Source organism: Aethalodelphis obliquidens, unplaced genomic scaffold (genome assembly GCF_003676395.1).
Source record: "Aethalodelphis obliquidens isolate GAN/ISIS:26980383/991018 unplaced genomic scaffold, ASM367639v1 scaffold7, whole genome shotgun sequence".
Taxonomy (NCBI): Eukaryota; Metazoa; Chordata; class Mammalia; order Artiodactyla; family Delphinidae; genus Aethalodelphis; species Aethalodelphis obliquidens.
In genome coordinates, this window is record NW_020837951.1 from 3696026 (window position 1) to 3710993 (window position 14968).

At 42.8% G+C, this 14968-nt stretch overlaps 1 protein-coding gene across 4 annotated transcripts in view; it reads left to right on the plus strand.

Annotated features, from left to right (window-relative positions):
* TSC1 (TSC complex subunit 1) overlaps positions 1-14968 on the plus strand; it is a 47270-nt gene that overhangs the window by 17150 nt on the left and 15152 nt on the right. For 2 of the 4 annotated variants that reach the window (XM_027104432.1, XM_027104431.1), the window contains 9 exons: positions 1053-1156; positions 2258-2410; positions 4345-4489; positions 6022-6176; positions 6565-6638; positions 12335-12510; positions 13127-13242; positions 13578-13689; positions 14001-14119. In XM_027104432.1, the coding sequence (XP_026960233.1) occupies positions 1053-1156; positions 2258-2410; positions 4345-4489; positions 6022-6176; positions 6565-6638; positions 12335-12510; positions 13127-13242; positions 13578-13689; positions 14001-14119 (1154 nt within the window). The remainder of the gene's footprint in view (positions 1-1052; positions 1157-2257; positions 2411-4344; positions 4490-6021; positions 6177-6564; positions 6639-12334; positions 12511-13126; positions 13243-13577; positions 13690-14000; positions 14120-14968) is intronic. The other 2 variants (XM_027104433.1, XM_027104434.1) reach the window with 2 other exon arrangements.

The following is a 14968-nucleotide window of genomic DNA, read 5'->3' on the forward strand; positions in this document are numbered from 1 at the left end:
TTAAACAGTACCCTTTCCTCCTTACCGGGCTGGCAGGAATCAAATATTGGTCATAGAAATGGGCACTGTTAGCAGGCGAATACATGGGTGCTCTGCCCTTTTGGAGTATCTGTCATCAACTTAAAAGCGTGTGCCATTTGGCTTACAGACTTACAAGAATCTGTATTTCATTATAGCCTTGAATGAAATGTAGTGGAAACTTGGGAAGACCTAAGTATCCTTCAGCAGGTGAATGGTTAAATTAATTATGTAGAGCCGTGCAGTGGAGAACAAGGAGCTCAATAAAGAGAATGAAGTAAGTCATAGATGCTGTCATGGAAAGGTGTCTACAACACCTTGCTGAGTGGAAAAAACACACATACACAGACCATGGGTATATGGACACGGGGCCTAGGTGTGTGTGATTGTACAAGTGTGAAAAGTTTTGAAAGGACATGAACCAAACCCAAGGGTGTTTGTCTCTGGAGAGTGGGTTGGGAGGCAGGTGGTGAGGAAGATGTTCACTTGCGTGTTATGTACTTTCATATAACTTGAATTGTTAACAATAGACATGAATTCTTTTTGTAATTAAAAAAGCAAGAAAAAAAGATAGGGGACTTCCCTGGTGGTCCAGTGGTTAAGGATCCACCTTCCAGTGCAGGGGACGCGGGTTCGATCCCTGGTTGGGGAACTAAGATCCCACATGCCTCGGGGCAACTAAGCCTGTGCTCCGCAACTACTGAGCCTGCGCGCCACAACTAGAGAGCCCGTGCGCCACAGTGAAAGGTCCCACATGCCACAACTAAGACCCGATGCAGACAAATACATAAATAAATTAATATTAAAAAAAAAGAAGATAGTATTTCTTGTGCTCTTACGGCTATTTAGGCAAATAAAGTTGGTATTATCCTATTGTTAAACCTAAATTCATTTAAGGAAGCAGAAATACAACACTTCATATAACTTTGGGTAGCATACAAAGAGACATTTTCTGGATTTTGTGACAGGCAACTATTTGAGGTAAGTTTAGAAGTTAAAGGAAATTATTATAAACTGCCCTTTTCTTTCTTTAGACCGTGGTCCGATGCTTGTGAACACCTTGGTGGATTATTACCTGGAAACCAATTCTCAGCCTGTATTGCACATCCTGACTACCTTGCAAGAGCCACATGATAAGGTAACTGCTGGAACTGATGGTAGAGATTTGATACATTTTCTATGAGTGGTGTGACAGTGTCTGTGCAGCCCCAGTGCACAGTCTGTCCAGAGCTCACTCCTTCAACTTATGCGTGCCATTGATGATACTGCCCCCAGATTATAACTACATATGAAAACAATTGTCAGGACCTATGTTTCCTGAAAAGTTTTCAAAATACAACATATTCAAGAGGCTTTTAAGGCTCTTTCTGCGTAAAGAAATCCTGTAATCCTAAACTATAATTGTATAGTGACAGTTTGATCCATAAGGTACCCATCTTTAAACCCATGCTCTGAGTAGGATTTTCAGACTTTTAATCAATATGGCAGAATCTGTAAGTGTGGGCAACTAATGGGGCTAATTGACTAGTGCTGTTTCACAGCACCAGGCACTTGGAAGACTCCTTCATGTTTTGTTTTTATTTTTGTTGATGGTAAATAGCTAACAAAGCATTGCAATTACAGATTTTGGTACGTCTTGAGTTTGTATGTGTTAGTGATTTACTTTACTGGGATTTGAAGGCCTTGCCATTGTCTGCCTTTTACAGTACATCTTGGGTGTTTTTTTTTTTTTTTTAACTCTGGGCTGAATTTTAACTTCTACTACTACCTGATTTATATCTGGGGCCAAATCCATGTAGGCTGGGCTATGGGAGCAATAAGTAACTGCTTCCAGCAGGATCCCGTGAAGCTTCAACAACCTACCACAGGCTTATTATAACATTGGTTATTATAAGAAGTGGCCTATATGTATTACAGAAAGAGGGCCTATGAAGGAGTCTCCCCCCGGCTTATAGACCTGTATTGTGGGATCCTCTTTCAGAAGTTGCAAACTGGCTTCCCTCTCTCAGGCCAAAGGCAACAGTGTGTTGTTTGCTAGCATGGTTTTAAAAAATCTTGAATTTGATCTCTACCTGCATGAGCCTTTCTTTACATCAAAGGGAAGACTTGAGAGACTGGGCTGTATCACTGCTGCCTCTCTTTGTGTGAACTTCATACATTCATATGTGCGTTTCCCTTGGTCCCTTGATTTTTCCCAGCTTTATTGAGATATATTTCTCTTGTTCTTGTGCATTTTCAGCACCTCTTGGACAAAATGAATGAATACGTGGGCAAAGCCGCCTCTCGGTTATCCACCCTCTCGTTACTGGGCCACGTTGTGAGGCTGCAGCCGTCTTGGAAACATAAGCTCTCTCAAGCACCTCTTTTGCCTTCTTTACTAAAATGTCTCAAGGTACAGTGTTTGTAAGGATTTGAACGAAATAGCTTTGTGAATATAATTTCTGAAATTCTGAGTACCTTAAAGCAAGCAAGCTAGATTTTAACTTTGAGAGTTTGAAAACTTCTGGACATTTGGTTTTTCTCGAATGTAACGTAGTCCAAAATTGGTACTTAGTAAGCTCTCAGTGCATCTCTGTGACTATTGCAATATGTTTGGTCCAAGCAAATGTGGTAACATTTCGGTCAGATCGGTTGACATTATGCTGTTGCAGCCCTTTTTGATTTCATCGTTGTCTAGCCTTTCCTCTGTTGAAAACATACTGGTTTGTCTTGAGGGAACCCCCATTTCTAAGTTCTCTTTTGGCTAATAGAAAAATGGCTGAAAGGCTCTTTCAGCTATTTAGGAGCATGTTCTGGTTGCAGCTGAGTTGCATTCTACGTTTTTGCACTAACCGTAGTGTGTTTTTCTACAGAGGGAGTCAAAACCTAAGTAGAACTTTGTGCTTTTAGTTTTGACCGTGGCTTGCTGAAATACTCAGCGTTATTTGCTTAGTCTGTTTTAGTTCCTGGACTTGTTTCCTATCTATAAAATAAGGAAATGTGGTTAATATGAACTATCTGTACCTCACAGAGATATGACTTGAAAATATCCAGTAGTGTTTGTGCCAGAATGGCAGTGCCTTTGGAGTCATCTGACACAGCACGATGCAAATTGATTTTGTCTCTGCCAACAAGGGTAACTGTTTTAATCTCCCTAGAGGTGGATCTCAAGGAGTCATATTGGTAGGGTATCATAAAAATGTGCATTTAATGTTAAGGAAAAGCAGGAACAATTTTAACAATTTTTTTAAGTGAATGGATCGATGAGAATATAATCCTATTTTGAGGCACACTGTTTAGTTCAGATTGCAAAATACTTATCTTTTCCAAAAAGATAAACCTTGAAAATTACTTACGGACTGTTATTCAAACCTTCAGTAAGAATGTTTTGTTAACCAAAATTAGGATTAGTCCTTCTTATCCAAACTCATTATAGATTCTTGATTCTCCTGCCAGTATTGCACGTTCTTCCTGCTAGATATCGGCCACGACCAATGGCTTGGCGCTGGCTGTAACAGCTAAACATGTTTAACACTTCGTCTCCAGCCCCGCAGGCCCCTCGAGCAGGAATAATGAGTGTCTTAGCCTGCATGGCGGTCTTCTGATTAATATCTTGCTTCTGCAATCTGAACTCCAGTTACTTGGCAAACATTCATAATTTAATTATGGATCATGTGAGCTGCTGTAGCTAGTCTGAGTTGATTCATTATTCACTGGTTATTAAGTGTCTTCAATTAGTCTAAATTTATATGACTTGATATTTAAACTGTAGACATGGTCAGAGGTCACCATATCTTCTTTTATTTGCTGGTCTCTAAATATTGCTGTGAAGGTGAGCCATTAAGTAGACTTGTTAGTACTATACTAATTTCTTGTTAAATTATACTTCTGTTGTAATCCTTTGAAAATAGTGAACGACTTGTCAATGTATAAGGTTCTTTTTAATTGACTTTTAAAAAGTAAGTATTTTATGATTTGGTTGAATGAACAAGAATAGCAGCGTTCTTTTGTTCTGTTAAAAAGCAACTTCTTGTGCTTCCCTCCAAGGGCTAGAAATAGCACATCCTAAGTCTCTGGGTTTGGGTGTCCCCACGCCCCGCTCAGGCCCCTACCCCAGATGAGTTTGGTGCGTCAGCGTGGTCCCTGCAGACTTAGCATGGCCGGGCTGGTCCCCAGTGGCTTTTGGTGGCGTCTGTTTCAGTGTTGTGCCCCCACCCTTAGGGGTAGGAGGATGAGTCTGTGCTGGGCGTCTAACCTGTGACCCCTTGGTGTTAGAACCTCCAAGCGTGCGGATTCTAATGCTGCACCTGACAGGTGTTTCCTCTTTCTTGACCGTCCCTCCTGCAGGTGGACACCGACGCCATTGTCCTCACAACAGGGGCCTTAGTGTTGGTAACCGTGCTACCGATGATTCCACAGTCGGGGAAGCAGCACCTTCGTGATTTCTTTGATATTTTTGGCCGTCTTTCGTCATGGTGCCTGAAGAAACCAGGTAAAGATCTCCTTCTATACCTGTCATGCCCCACCAAGTGAGTGCTTTCATGATTGGTTAACAGATCATGTGCTGGAAGGGAAGGACTTGTAGCATTCTAAAGCTCAAATGGCTGGTTGTCACCAGCCAGATGAGGAAATACCTCAGGTACGTCCACCAGAGGCACAAATAAGAAGCATGACTGTTGGGACTTCACTGGTGGTCCAGTGGTTAAGACTCCATGCTTCCAGTGCAAGGGGTGCAGGTTCGATCCCTGGTCAGGGAACAAAGATCCCACATGCCATGTGGCACGGCCAACAAATTAAAAAAAAAAAAAAAGAAGCAGCACGACTGTTGAGATACCTTCCTTATATTGTTGGCTTAGAAGGATTAGTTGTCAGAGAAACTGAGTGGTAGGTACAACTTCCTGATTTTCAATAAACTGAAAAACAACTTCAATCTGTGTCATAGCAGTATAGGACTAAGCTTGTGGTACATCTTTTGTCTTCCTCTGCTGGTCTATAGTGACAGAACACAAGCTTCAGATTCAGAGAACTTGTCCATCGTAAATGTGGAAGGAGCAGAGAGAATGCAGCACGTCCTAATTAGTGTTCTAGTTTCCAATACAGTGGGGTTTTGTTTCCATATCGACAGGTAGTACAGCTCTATCAAAATGATTCAGAAGCTATATAAACACGCAAAATTTGGAATCCTTTGGTCATCCCAGCATGAGATATTCGTGTTGAAAGAATGAAATGTGTCAGCCCTGGGAAATGGAATACTCTGGCTTCCTGTGCAGGATTAAGTGACAAGCCTGAGGCGCATGTGATGCCGGCTTGTCTCGTAGGCTTTTCCTGGGGATGTCCATTAATTTAGAGGAGCTTTATGTATACTGTGGACTTGGGGTTTTCCATAGGGTCTAGGTAACGCTAGATGAATTAAATTTTCTAATTCTCCCACTCTTAGCTCTTTAAGCTAATTTCTGGGTGGTAGTTTTTCACTCTATAGTTACAAATCTGCATAGCTAAGACTACAAACTGATTTTAAAACATTCTCACACATTCGTTCCACAAATATATGAACGCCTCTCACGCATCAAGCCCAGTGCGAGGCACTAAGGGTACAGAGGTGAGTGAGTCAGTGCTGTTCTCAAGAGACGTGTACTGAGGAGGGCCGTGGAGAAGTGTGATTACAGATTTCAGGGAGTACCGTTGTAAAGGCGGTTCAGTATTATGAGAATGTCTGGGGTCCTATTTTAGGGGTGACTGGAGAGGAGCGCAGAGATTAGATCGGTGTGAGCCTTTATGGGTCACTCTAAGTAGATAGGAGTTTATCCAGAGGCCATGGGGAGCCACTGATGGGTTTCAGACAGGGGTGTCTGGTGTGTTCAGATTTGGATTTTAGAAAACCGCTCTTACTTACTTAACTGTCTTTGGAGCAGGGTAGGAGCACACGTACACAGAGTCACGCTGGCAGCCCTGTTCTCATGTCTGTTTCACACACATCAGTCTTGTGTTCAGCTCGGTGACTCCTTTCAATGTTTTCTTTTTCAGGCCACGTAACGGAAATCTATCTCGTCCACCTCCATGCCAGCGTTTACGCTCTCTTCCATCGCCTGTATGGGATGTACCCTTGCAACTTTGTCTCCTTCCTACGTTCTCACTACAGTATGAAGGAGAACCTGGAGACTTTTGAAGAGGTGGTCAAGGTAAGTAGCAAAAACTCATTTATTTGCTACATAGCAACTGTGTAGATAGGCTGCATTTATAACTTTTGTATTAAATGATAGACAGGGAAATTTGAAAAGAAATTCAGCCTTCTCCCTGTGCTGCCCACTGCCCCCAGCCCTGGTAACCACTGATCTGTTTTTTGCCTTTATAGGACTTGCCTGTCCTGAACATTTCATTTATATGGAATGATATAATATGTGGTCTTTTGTTAATGGCTTCTTTCACTTAACATAATGTTTCGGGATTCATCCATGTTGTGGCATGTATCAGTACTTCATTCCTTTTTATTGTCAAATAATATTTCATTGTGTAGAAATACCATAGAAAGTTAAGCCTTTTATAACTTGTCAACCCAAACTCTTCCAGCCAATGATGGAGCATGTGCGAATTCACCCAGAATTAGTGACTGGATCCAAGGACCATGAACTGGACCCTCGAAGGTATAGAAACTGAACTAGTGACACAGAATTTTATAGGCTCACTTAAGAAATTGAAAATGTGACCTCGGAGATGTCCCTTCTGAGGTGTTGTTGGGGAAGCATGTTCTTCTGTTTATGGAATCATTCCATTAAAAGTCCATGTGGACTTTTACAGTAAAATAACTTTGTATGCGTGAGTCTAAAGCGTATTCCTCACAGACAGGATGGAGGAGGTTGCAGTGCAGGTACCCACGCCGCAGAACCCCAGAAAGGCTCGCAGCTCAGTGTGATTGTGCAAGGCGGGCGCTGAGGTGTGTGGTTGGAACCAAGTGCACTGTGGAGAGTCTGGACGTCGAGTGGCCGGGCTCCCTGGGTCCCTTTCTCTGTCCTGCTTAGCCAAGCGACTGCCATCCTCCACGGGGCTTGGCAGAAGTGCCCAGGTTCCTTCTCTGGGGAAGTGGAGCCTGCAAGGCTCCTGATTTGAGGACGCCAAGCATGATGGAGGGTGGAGCTGAGTCATGACTGGAAAGGGGGGACCAGGGTGAAATCCTACACACTGAGCTGTGAGAGGCTCAGGCCCTCCCTGCCGCTTCTCTCTGGCTGGCTGCCAGCCTCATGCTCCCCAGGCTGGGGATTGAAGCCTTCTGGGGGACAAGGGGTCCACGGGTATTGACATTGGAGGATCTCCCACTGGGAAAGGTGGCTCACGGCATGATCCCCCTTCAGCAAATTTCACTTCTCTACGAGCCCTCCTTCTGCCATACGAACCTCAGGTTAAAGCAACTTGCTGTGAGATATATGTAGAGAAACATAGCAAATGTGTAAGAAAAGTTTAGTAATAACACATGGATACTTGTGTAGCTACCACTTGGCTGCAAAAAATGGGACATTAACCTCCGCAATTGCAGCCATCTTTCTCCCTGTTCCATGTCTCACCTCAGAGGCACCTACTATTCTTGCTTTTATTTTAATCATTCTCTTTCTTTTCTTTATAGTTTGACCACATGTATCGTTTCATTTTGAAAAGCTAATTAGGAAGCAAAGTCTGGCCTTGGAAAAGGCCGTCTTGTCATCATGAGGTGAAGGTTCCCAGGAGGCGAGAGGAGGAACTGAGTGTCTGAGTCTTGGTTGGGTGTCCCCTTCCTTGAGAGTTTACAGGAGTCCCTTCCAGGGAAGTCGGTGGGCAAAGTCATGAACAAGTCCTGGGAAACATAAGGCTTCCCCTAGTCAGGGCATCTGGCGAGGCCAGATAGTGAGGGCCAGGAGCTGGATGTGCTGCCGAAATATGGCAGAGGGAGGGGACTGCTCTGTTTGTGCTCCTGAACTCACTGTGGCTGCTTCCAGGAATAGGTCAGAGCAGAATCATTCTGTGGGATGAAATGAATGTCCTCAGCTGATCCTGGCAGAGAAGGGAGAGTAGGAACTTCATTAGTGCATAACAAGACAAGCTCAGTACCAACAAGTTATTGTCACCTAGACACTCTGTCCCTCAGTTACAAAGAGGGTATGGTGGCAGCAGAAACCTTAGAGATGGCCTGCAACACGCTTGTCTCTTGGCATGTCTGTTCTGATCTGACCAGGTTGTCTTCTGTGCCTCGTACACAGCTATCATCTTGTTCTCCTGGGGCTTCTCTGTGCCTCTCTCCTGTGCAGGTTCTCCCATTTCCCGTATCTCATGCCTTCTTTTTTCGGTCACTCTTACATTCATGGAATATATCTTCTAGTAGCTTTTAGAGAAAGGATGTCATTTTCTATGTGGGTATAGATTTCTAGATTGGGAGTCATTCTCATTCAGCAATTTGAAGGCATTATTCCATTGCTGCCTTGCCTCCAATGCTGCTATTGAAATCAAAAGACATTTTGATTTCTGATCATCTGTGTTTACTGTCTTCTGGTTGTTCTTGTAATATTCTGAAATTTCCTAGTGATGTCCCTTGATATGAATGTGTTCTCATTGTCCAATCTGGAAGCTCCTATCTTTAAATTCTAGGAAATTTTCTTTAATTATTTGTGCTTGATTTCTTTTCCTTGACTGTCTCTGTCTTTCTTTCTGGAACTCTTAGTATTCTGCTTGGGACTTCCTGGAGCAGTTCTCTGCTTTTCTTTGCTCTCCTCTTCTCTTTAGGAAATATTCCTAAAGATTTCCTTGTCTTTAGCTCTTGATCTTTCTATTATAGTTCCATTTCTGCCACGTTTTCAGTACCTAAGAGCTCTTTTTAGTTCTCTGAATGCTCCTTTTTTATAGTAGCCTGTTTTTATTTCATGGATGGAGTCTCTCATGTCTTTGATAAGATTGATAGGCGTTTTTTTAAGGTTTTCTTTTCCCTACATAATCTGTTTCCTTTAAACTGCTCTTTTGTTATTCTTTTTAAAAATTTGAGGCTTTCTGCAGAGATTGGTTTATATCTGGGTGAGGAGACTAAAAAGCTTTGCTCACAGGGATGGGGCTTGTTCACTTGTAGGTCGATCTGAGCATCTGTTGGAGATGCTGATGTCAGTATTGGTTTCCATTTGAGCTGGTCGGACTTTTTCAGGAAAGGGTCTTCTGATGTCTAATCTGGCCAGGATTTGGCTACTCCTAGAGGGAGGAGGCTGCTTGGTGGGGAGAGGTTAGTAGTCTTGGCATTCAGAATGTACATGCTCACTTAATCCTCTTGTTTGAATAGTACTCGTGCCCTCAGCCATTTCTGGAGTACCTCAGTCCCGATACTCTCTGTTTAACCTCCTCAGAGAATAATCTGGATTTCTGGTGAGAAAAGTGGGAGCGTAGAGTCAGAGTCTCAGGGCTCTAACTGCTCCTCGGTAGATTTTACCCTGTCTTACTGGTTTTAGCTGCCCTCACCTACCTGTCACTCATCTCCAGAAGTACAGGTGTACAGAAGTACTCGACGTATACCAATTCTTTAGCTTTTTAAGGGTTCCTCAGTATAAATCAGGTTGACGTTTAGCTTTGAAACATTGGCAGCTTAGGATTCTGCTTTCCTGGATTCACTGAGTCAGTCACCACTTGCCTATCTGCTTTCTAGTTTCAAAAACATGTGGTGCTGTTCTCTGTTTTCTCATTCTTCTCTTTCTTGTGGGTTTATATTTAAAAGGAAACAAATAAAGGAATCTTTACTCTAGGCTTGGTGGGGTTTGGGGAGAGTCTACAATTGGATGTGTATGTCCAATCTGTGTTAACTCGGAAGCCTCCTGGATCAACTTACAGAGCCTCCTTCACCTTGGATAGATGGGTCATCTGGCCTTTGAAGGAAGTTCTAACACCAAAGATAAGAGACCAATGTAAAGAGAAGAAAAAGGAGCTAGAAACAATGATAATACAGAGAGCAGAAGAAAACATCTACAGTAGCTACAGAGAGGAAGCATTTGTGCATAGATAAAGGTCAGGATGCCACAGAAGGGCACAGTCAGAGACTAAAGAAAGCACTGTTGAAAATGAAAAATGATAGCCAAAATAAACATTGCAGTAAAAGAATTGAAAGGTACAGTTGAGAATATCTCAGAAAGCAGAATCAAAGGCTAGAGATGAGTACAATGAAAGAAGAAATTTAAAATAATCAGTCCAGGAAGTCTAGTAAAGAAGTCTTTAAAGGGGAGGAGAAAACTTTGGTGGGGGAAGCAATTGTGAAAGAAATAACAGAAGAAAATTTCCAGTACAAGTACAAATGATACAAGAAAATATAAGAATTGCAGGACGTGAGTTTCCACATTGAAGGTGCTTATCTAGTTCCCAGCACAGTCAATGAAAAAGAATGCTACTAAGCCTCAATATTGTGAAATTTCAGTACACCAGGGATAAGTCTTTCAGAGAGAAAAAACCAAAACTATAAAGATCAGAAATCAGAATGAGGTTAGCTTCTGAAACACCTTCAAAATTGAGAGAAAAAAGGTTATCAGCTTAGAATTCTATACGCAACCAAACTGCCTATCAAGTATGAGACATTTTTAGACATGCAAGGACTCAAATTTACCTCACCTGTACCCTTCCTCAGTGAACCCCTAGAGCATGTCTTCCACCAAAACGAGAGTAAAATCGAGGAAGACACGGGGTCCACGAAATGGACGTGACTTCGGGTCTTGGTCAAGGGAAGTCTTGGTATAACACAGCAAAGCTGAGAACAACCAGTGGGAGGGGGGGCTCCAGCAGGGAGCTCTTTAGGAGAGGGTGAATAATCCTGGTAGACTATTTGCATTTCATTATGAACAAATTATATTAGGCATCATTTCAGAACTGCTAGAGCCACATTAGGAAGGATTAGTAATAGACACATTAGAAGACTGAGGAAAAGGAGCAACAACATTCAAACTCCAGGAGAAACTAGATTGAGCAGCAAAGGAAATACTGTAGTATATTCTTTGGCTCAGCCATGAGTGGTGCTTATCTAGTCATTGTAATGAATTGTTCAAAACCAATTTTGAAACAACAAAACAATGATACACTGTTTTGAGAGCACTGGGGAGAAGGGAAAAGGATATACGGAAGTGACCTAAATCCTCTCCTACCATAAGGACCTTAATAGTTGATGTCTTGGGACATCCCTAGTGGTGCAGTGGTTAAGAATCCACCTCCCAACACAGGGGACACGGGTTCGAGCCCTGGTCCAGAAAGATCCCACATGCTGCAGAGCAACTAAGCCCGTGTGCCACAACTACTGAGCCTGCTCTCTAGAGCCCGCGAGCCACAGCTGCTGAGCCCGCGTGCCACAACTACTGAAGCCTGCACGCCTAGAGCCCATGCTCCGCAACGAGAAGCCACCTCAATGAGCAGCCCTTGCACCGCAACGAAGAGTAACCCCAGCTCGCCACAACTAGAGAAAGCCTGCGTGCAGCAAGGAAGACCCAACACAGCCAAAAAATTAATTAATTAATTAATTTTAAAAAATAGTTGATGTCTAAAAATTCAGACATCAGGAAATTTGAAGCATAGAAATATGGAGGTAGGGTAACAATTCAGCTGGAAGCAGCTAAAATTGGAAGCTGCCCAAAAAGTTCCTTCATGCCCTTTGAGGGGTGTTCAGTCTCCTCTCTCACTCCTGGCAACCACTGATCTGCTGAAAGCATGCTTTTTCACAGTGGTGTAATAATTTTTCTTCTGTAGAATCTTCCTCTTTGGTTGGACCTTTCTTCTTTCTATTACAAGCTACGCTGAGTGTTGTCCATCTTGATGTGTGTCTATTTCCATAGGCTAAATTCTTAGAAGTGGAACTCTGGATCACATAACAGGACTCTTCAGACAATTCTTCAGATATCCTCATGGGCTTTCTCTCAGTTTGAGACTTGCTGCATTGTATTTCTGGTCTAGGGATGGATTAGAATCCTGAGGCTTTGATAGGAGACCTTAAGTCAGCCTCAGCTACCTGGCGGTTTCCAGGTCTCCCTCTTGTTTGATTACCTTTGTGCCAAAGGAGAGTTTCCCCTGGTGGCTGCTCTGCATAGTTTGTGTTCTCTTCTGAGGCTATGCCGGGTCTTTTGTTGATGGAATTTTTGTTTCGGACTAGTTTCTGATAACTTGATATAACCATTTTAAATAGGGAGGGTATAGGTTTGTAAAATGAATGGCTAATTCTTTATATCATAGTGCTTGGGCTGGCGCGGTTCTGCCTGTTCTTTGCTAGCCATAGTTCAGTGGCTGGCACTGAGTTAGCACTCTTCAGTATTTGATGGTTTGAATAAATGGATTATAACGTGCACTTCTTGACTTTCGTTGCCTTTCACAGGTGGAAGAGATTAGAAACACATGATGTTGTCATAGAATGTGCCAAAATCTCTCTGGACCCTACAGAAGCCTCATATGAAGATGGCTATTCTGTGTCTCACCAGATCTCAGCCCGTCTTCCTCATCGTTCAGCCGATGTCACCGCTAGCTCTTATGTTGACACACAGAATAGCTATGGTAAAAAGTGACTTTGGTACTTATCTGCTTTACAACTTTGTCTCTAGAAAGCATTGTTTATTTTTGTTGAGTTTTTTTCCCTTTCCTAGAATAAGACTTAGGTCAGCTCCTAGGAACTGTTTCCCAAATATTTAAAATTTGAATTTGGCTCCATTTTCCCCGAAATTTAATTTACAGTCCCATGTCCTTGATCTCCTTCTTGATAGTATGTCAGCAGACTTGGGATGTGTCAACACTTAACAAAGAAAATGGATTAAAGGATTTGGCTTCTAGGCTCCAGCTCATAAAGGAGTCTTAGATTTTTTCAGACACTTTTAGTGAGGCCCTCTGGGCTGTCACATTGACACAGTTTTGAACGAACCTGGACAGTTCAGAACTGGATTCATGTAAAAGTCTAGGCTTATCTATAGGTAGCACCCAGCAAAGTTGTCATACAGGTTGTGCTTTTTCAAGTTATCCTAAAGCTTAACTAGACATCAAACCTTACTAAACTTTATTTCCAAAGGGTATTTAAAGAGGCTTTTAAATGATCAAATGGTCTCGAGGACCGTAATTCTTTATCAGGATAATCTGAAGCCACACGCTGACCCGCTGTGTTCTTTCCCTTCCATTGTAGGCAGTGCTACTTCTACCCCTCACTCCACTTCTCGGCTGATGTTGTTAAACACGCCAGGGCAGCTACCTCAGCCTCTGAGTTCCCTGTCGACACGGCTGTTAACTGAGCCGCCACAAGTATGGTGTCAAATAGTGTGCCTGCTTTCTTCTCTGCTTGCTGGTGAAGCTGACCGTTTGGGTCAGGATTTAGCCTATGGTTGGGAAAATCTCTCACTGCTCATTTCAGGAGTTAGTTTTTAAGGATGCATGACATTTGCAAGAAAAGTTACTGTTGCCACTTGGCTTTCTCTTGGAGTCTAGACTTACAAAATGCAATGTGTCTCTTGATAAGGCTTTAATAAGATGCCTTTTTCCAGTTGAAAGGCTAAGTTTAAGATCATTGATCATGGACTTAAAACTCGGGAGGCGTAGCTGTTCGTTCCTCATCGCTGACCTGCCTTATTAACTTCTAGGCTACTCTTTGGAGCCCATCTGTGGTTTGTGGGATGACCACTCCTCCAACTTCTCCTGGAAATGTCCCACCTGATTTGTCACACCCTTACAGTAAAGTCTTTGGTACAGCGGGTATGTATGTCTTAGGTTAGATTTGACTGGTTGGTTGGGGCCGGCCTTTTATGATAAGGAACTATCTCTTAGATCTAATAGTGAGTTTGAGAGCCATTTGTAGTAGTAAACCTATTTTTGACAATACAAACCCCTGGAGCTTTCAGAACACATAAAGTGAACCTAAAAAAAAAAAAGATTGATCTAGATCCCCAGAAAGTTAACTCTAGCAGCTTTCTTTGCAGTAATAGTTAAGCGGAAACAAATTTGGCAGTTTTCCTAATTGTTTTACTTCCTCAAAGTGTGTATATTCTGCTCTTGTCTCTGAGCAGGTAGAAAAGGAACTCCTCTGGGAACCCCTGCAACCTCTCCTCCTCCAGCCCCACCCTGCCATTCGGACGACTACGTGCACATTTCACTCCCGCAGGCCATGGCCACAGCCCCCAAGAAGGTTTGCCTGGGCTCCTCCGCTGCCCTCCCCACCCCCCCGCCCGAGCACGGTGACGTGCTTCCAGCCTCACTTTGTGAAGCCTGTTATGCCAGATAGAAGTTTGACCTAAAATGTAATGGGTTTGAATCAGATCAATTCAAAATAGACTAACCCTATATGGCCTTTATTTTGTTGAGGTAGAAAAAATAGACTAACCAGCAGCTCTCAGAGTGTGATCTGCTCACTGCAGGGGTCTCAAAACGCTTCAAGGGCATCTGCCAGGTCAGAACTCCTTTCTTAGTAGTACTAAGTGGTTATTCGCCCTTTTTACCACATTGGCACTTACACTCACGGCACAGAAACAATGGTGGGTAAAAGGGCTGCCCCTTAGTATAGATCACACTCTCCTAGTAGGCATTGCATTCTTCTTCCTCGATGTGTTCTTTCAGTTTAACAGAAGAAAAGAAACAACAACAAAACAAACCTTGAGTATTCCATAGAAAGAACGCATATGTTTAATATTGTTTGTGATGAAGTAGGAAATGGACATCAAGCACCTGAGTGCGTACCAGTGTGTGGTGGCCACCACAAGCACTTGTGCCGTTATTTGAGCTAAGAGCTGAACTAGTTGCTTTTTTTCATGGAGCAGCAGTTTTGTTTGAAAGAACAACTGGTGACAAACTATGGTTACTCATACCTGAGTGTCTGGCAGGCAGTTAGCTTCTTAGATGACAAACTGGGTCTGTCACTTCAAGATAAACAACTGACGGTATTTGTTGCCAGTGATAAAAAGGTGAAACTAGAATATTAAAAAACTGATATCTGGCACCAAGAGCTTAATAGTTTCCCCAAGTCTTTTATGATGAGATT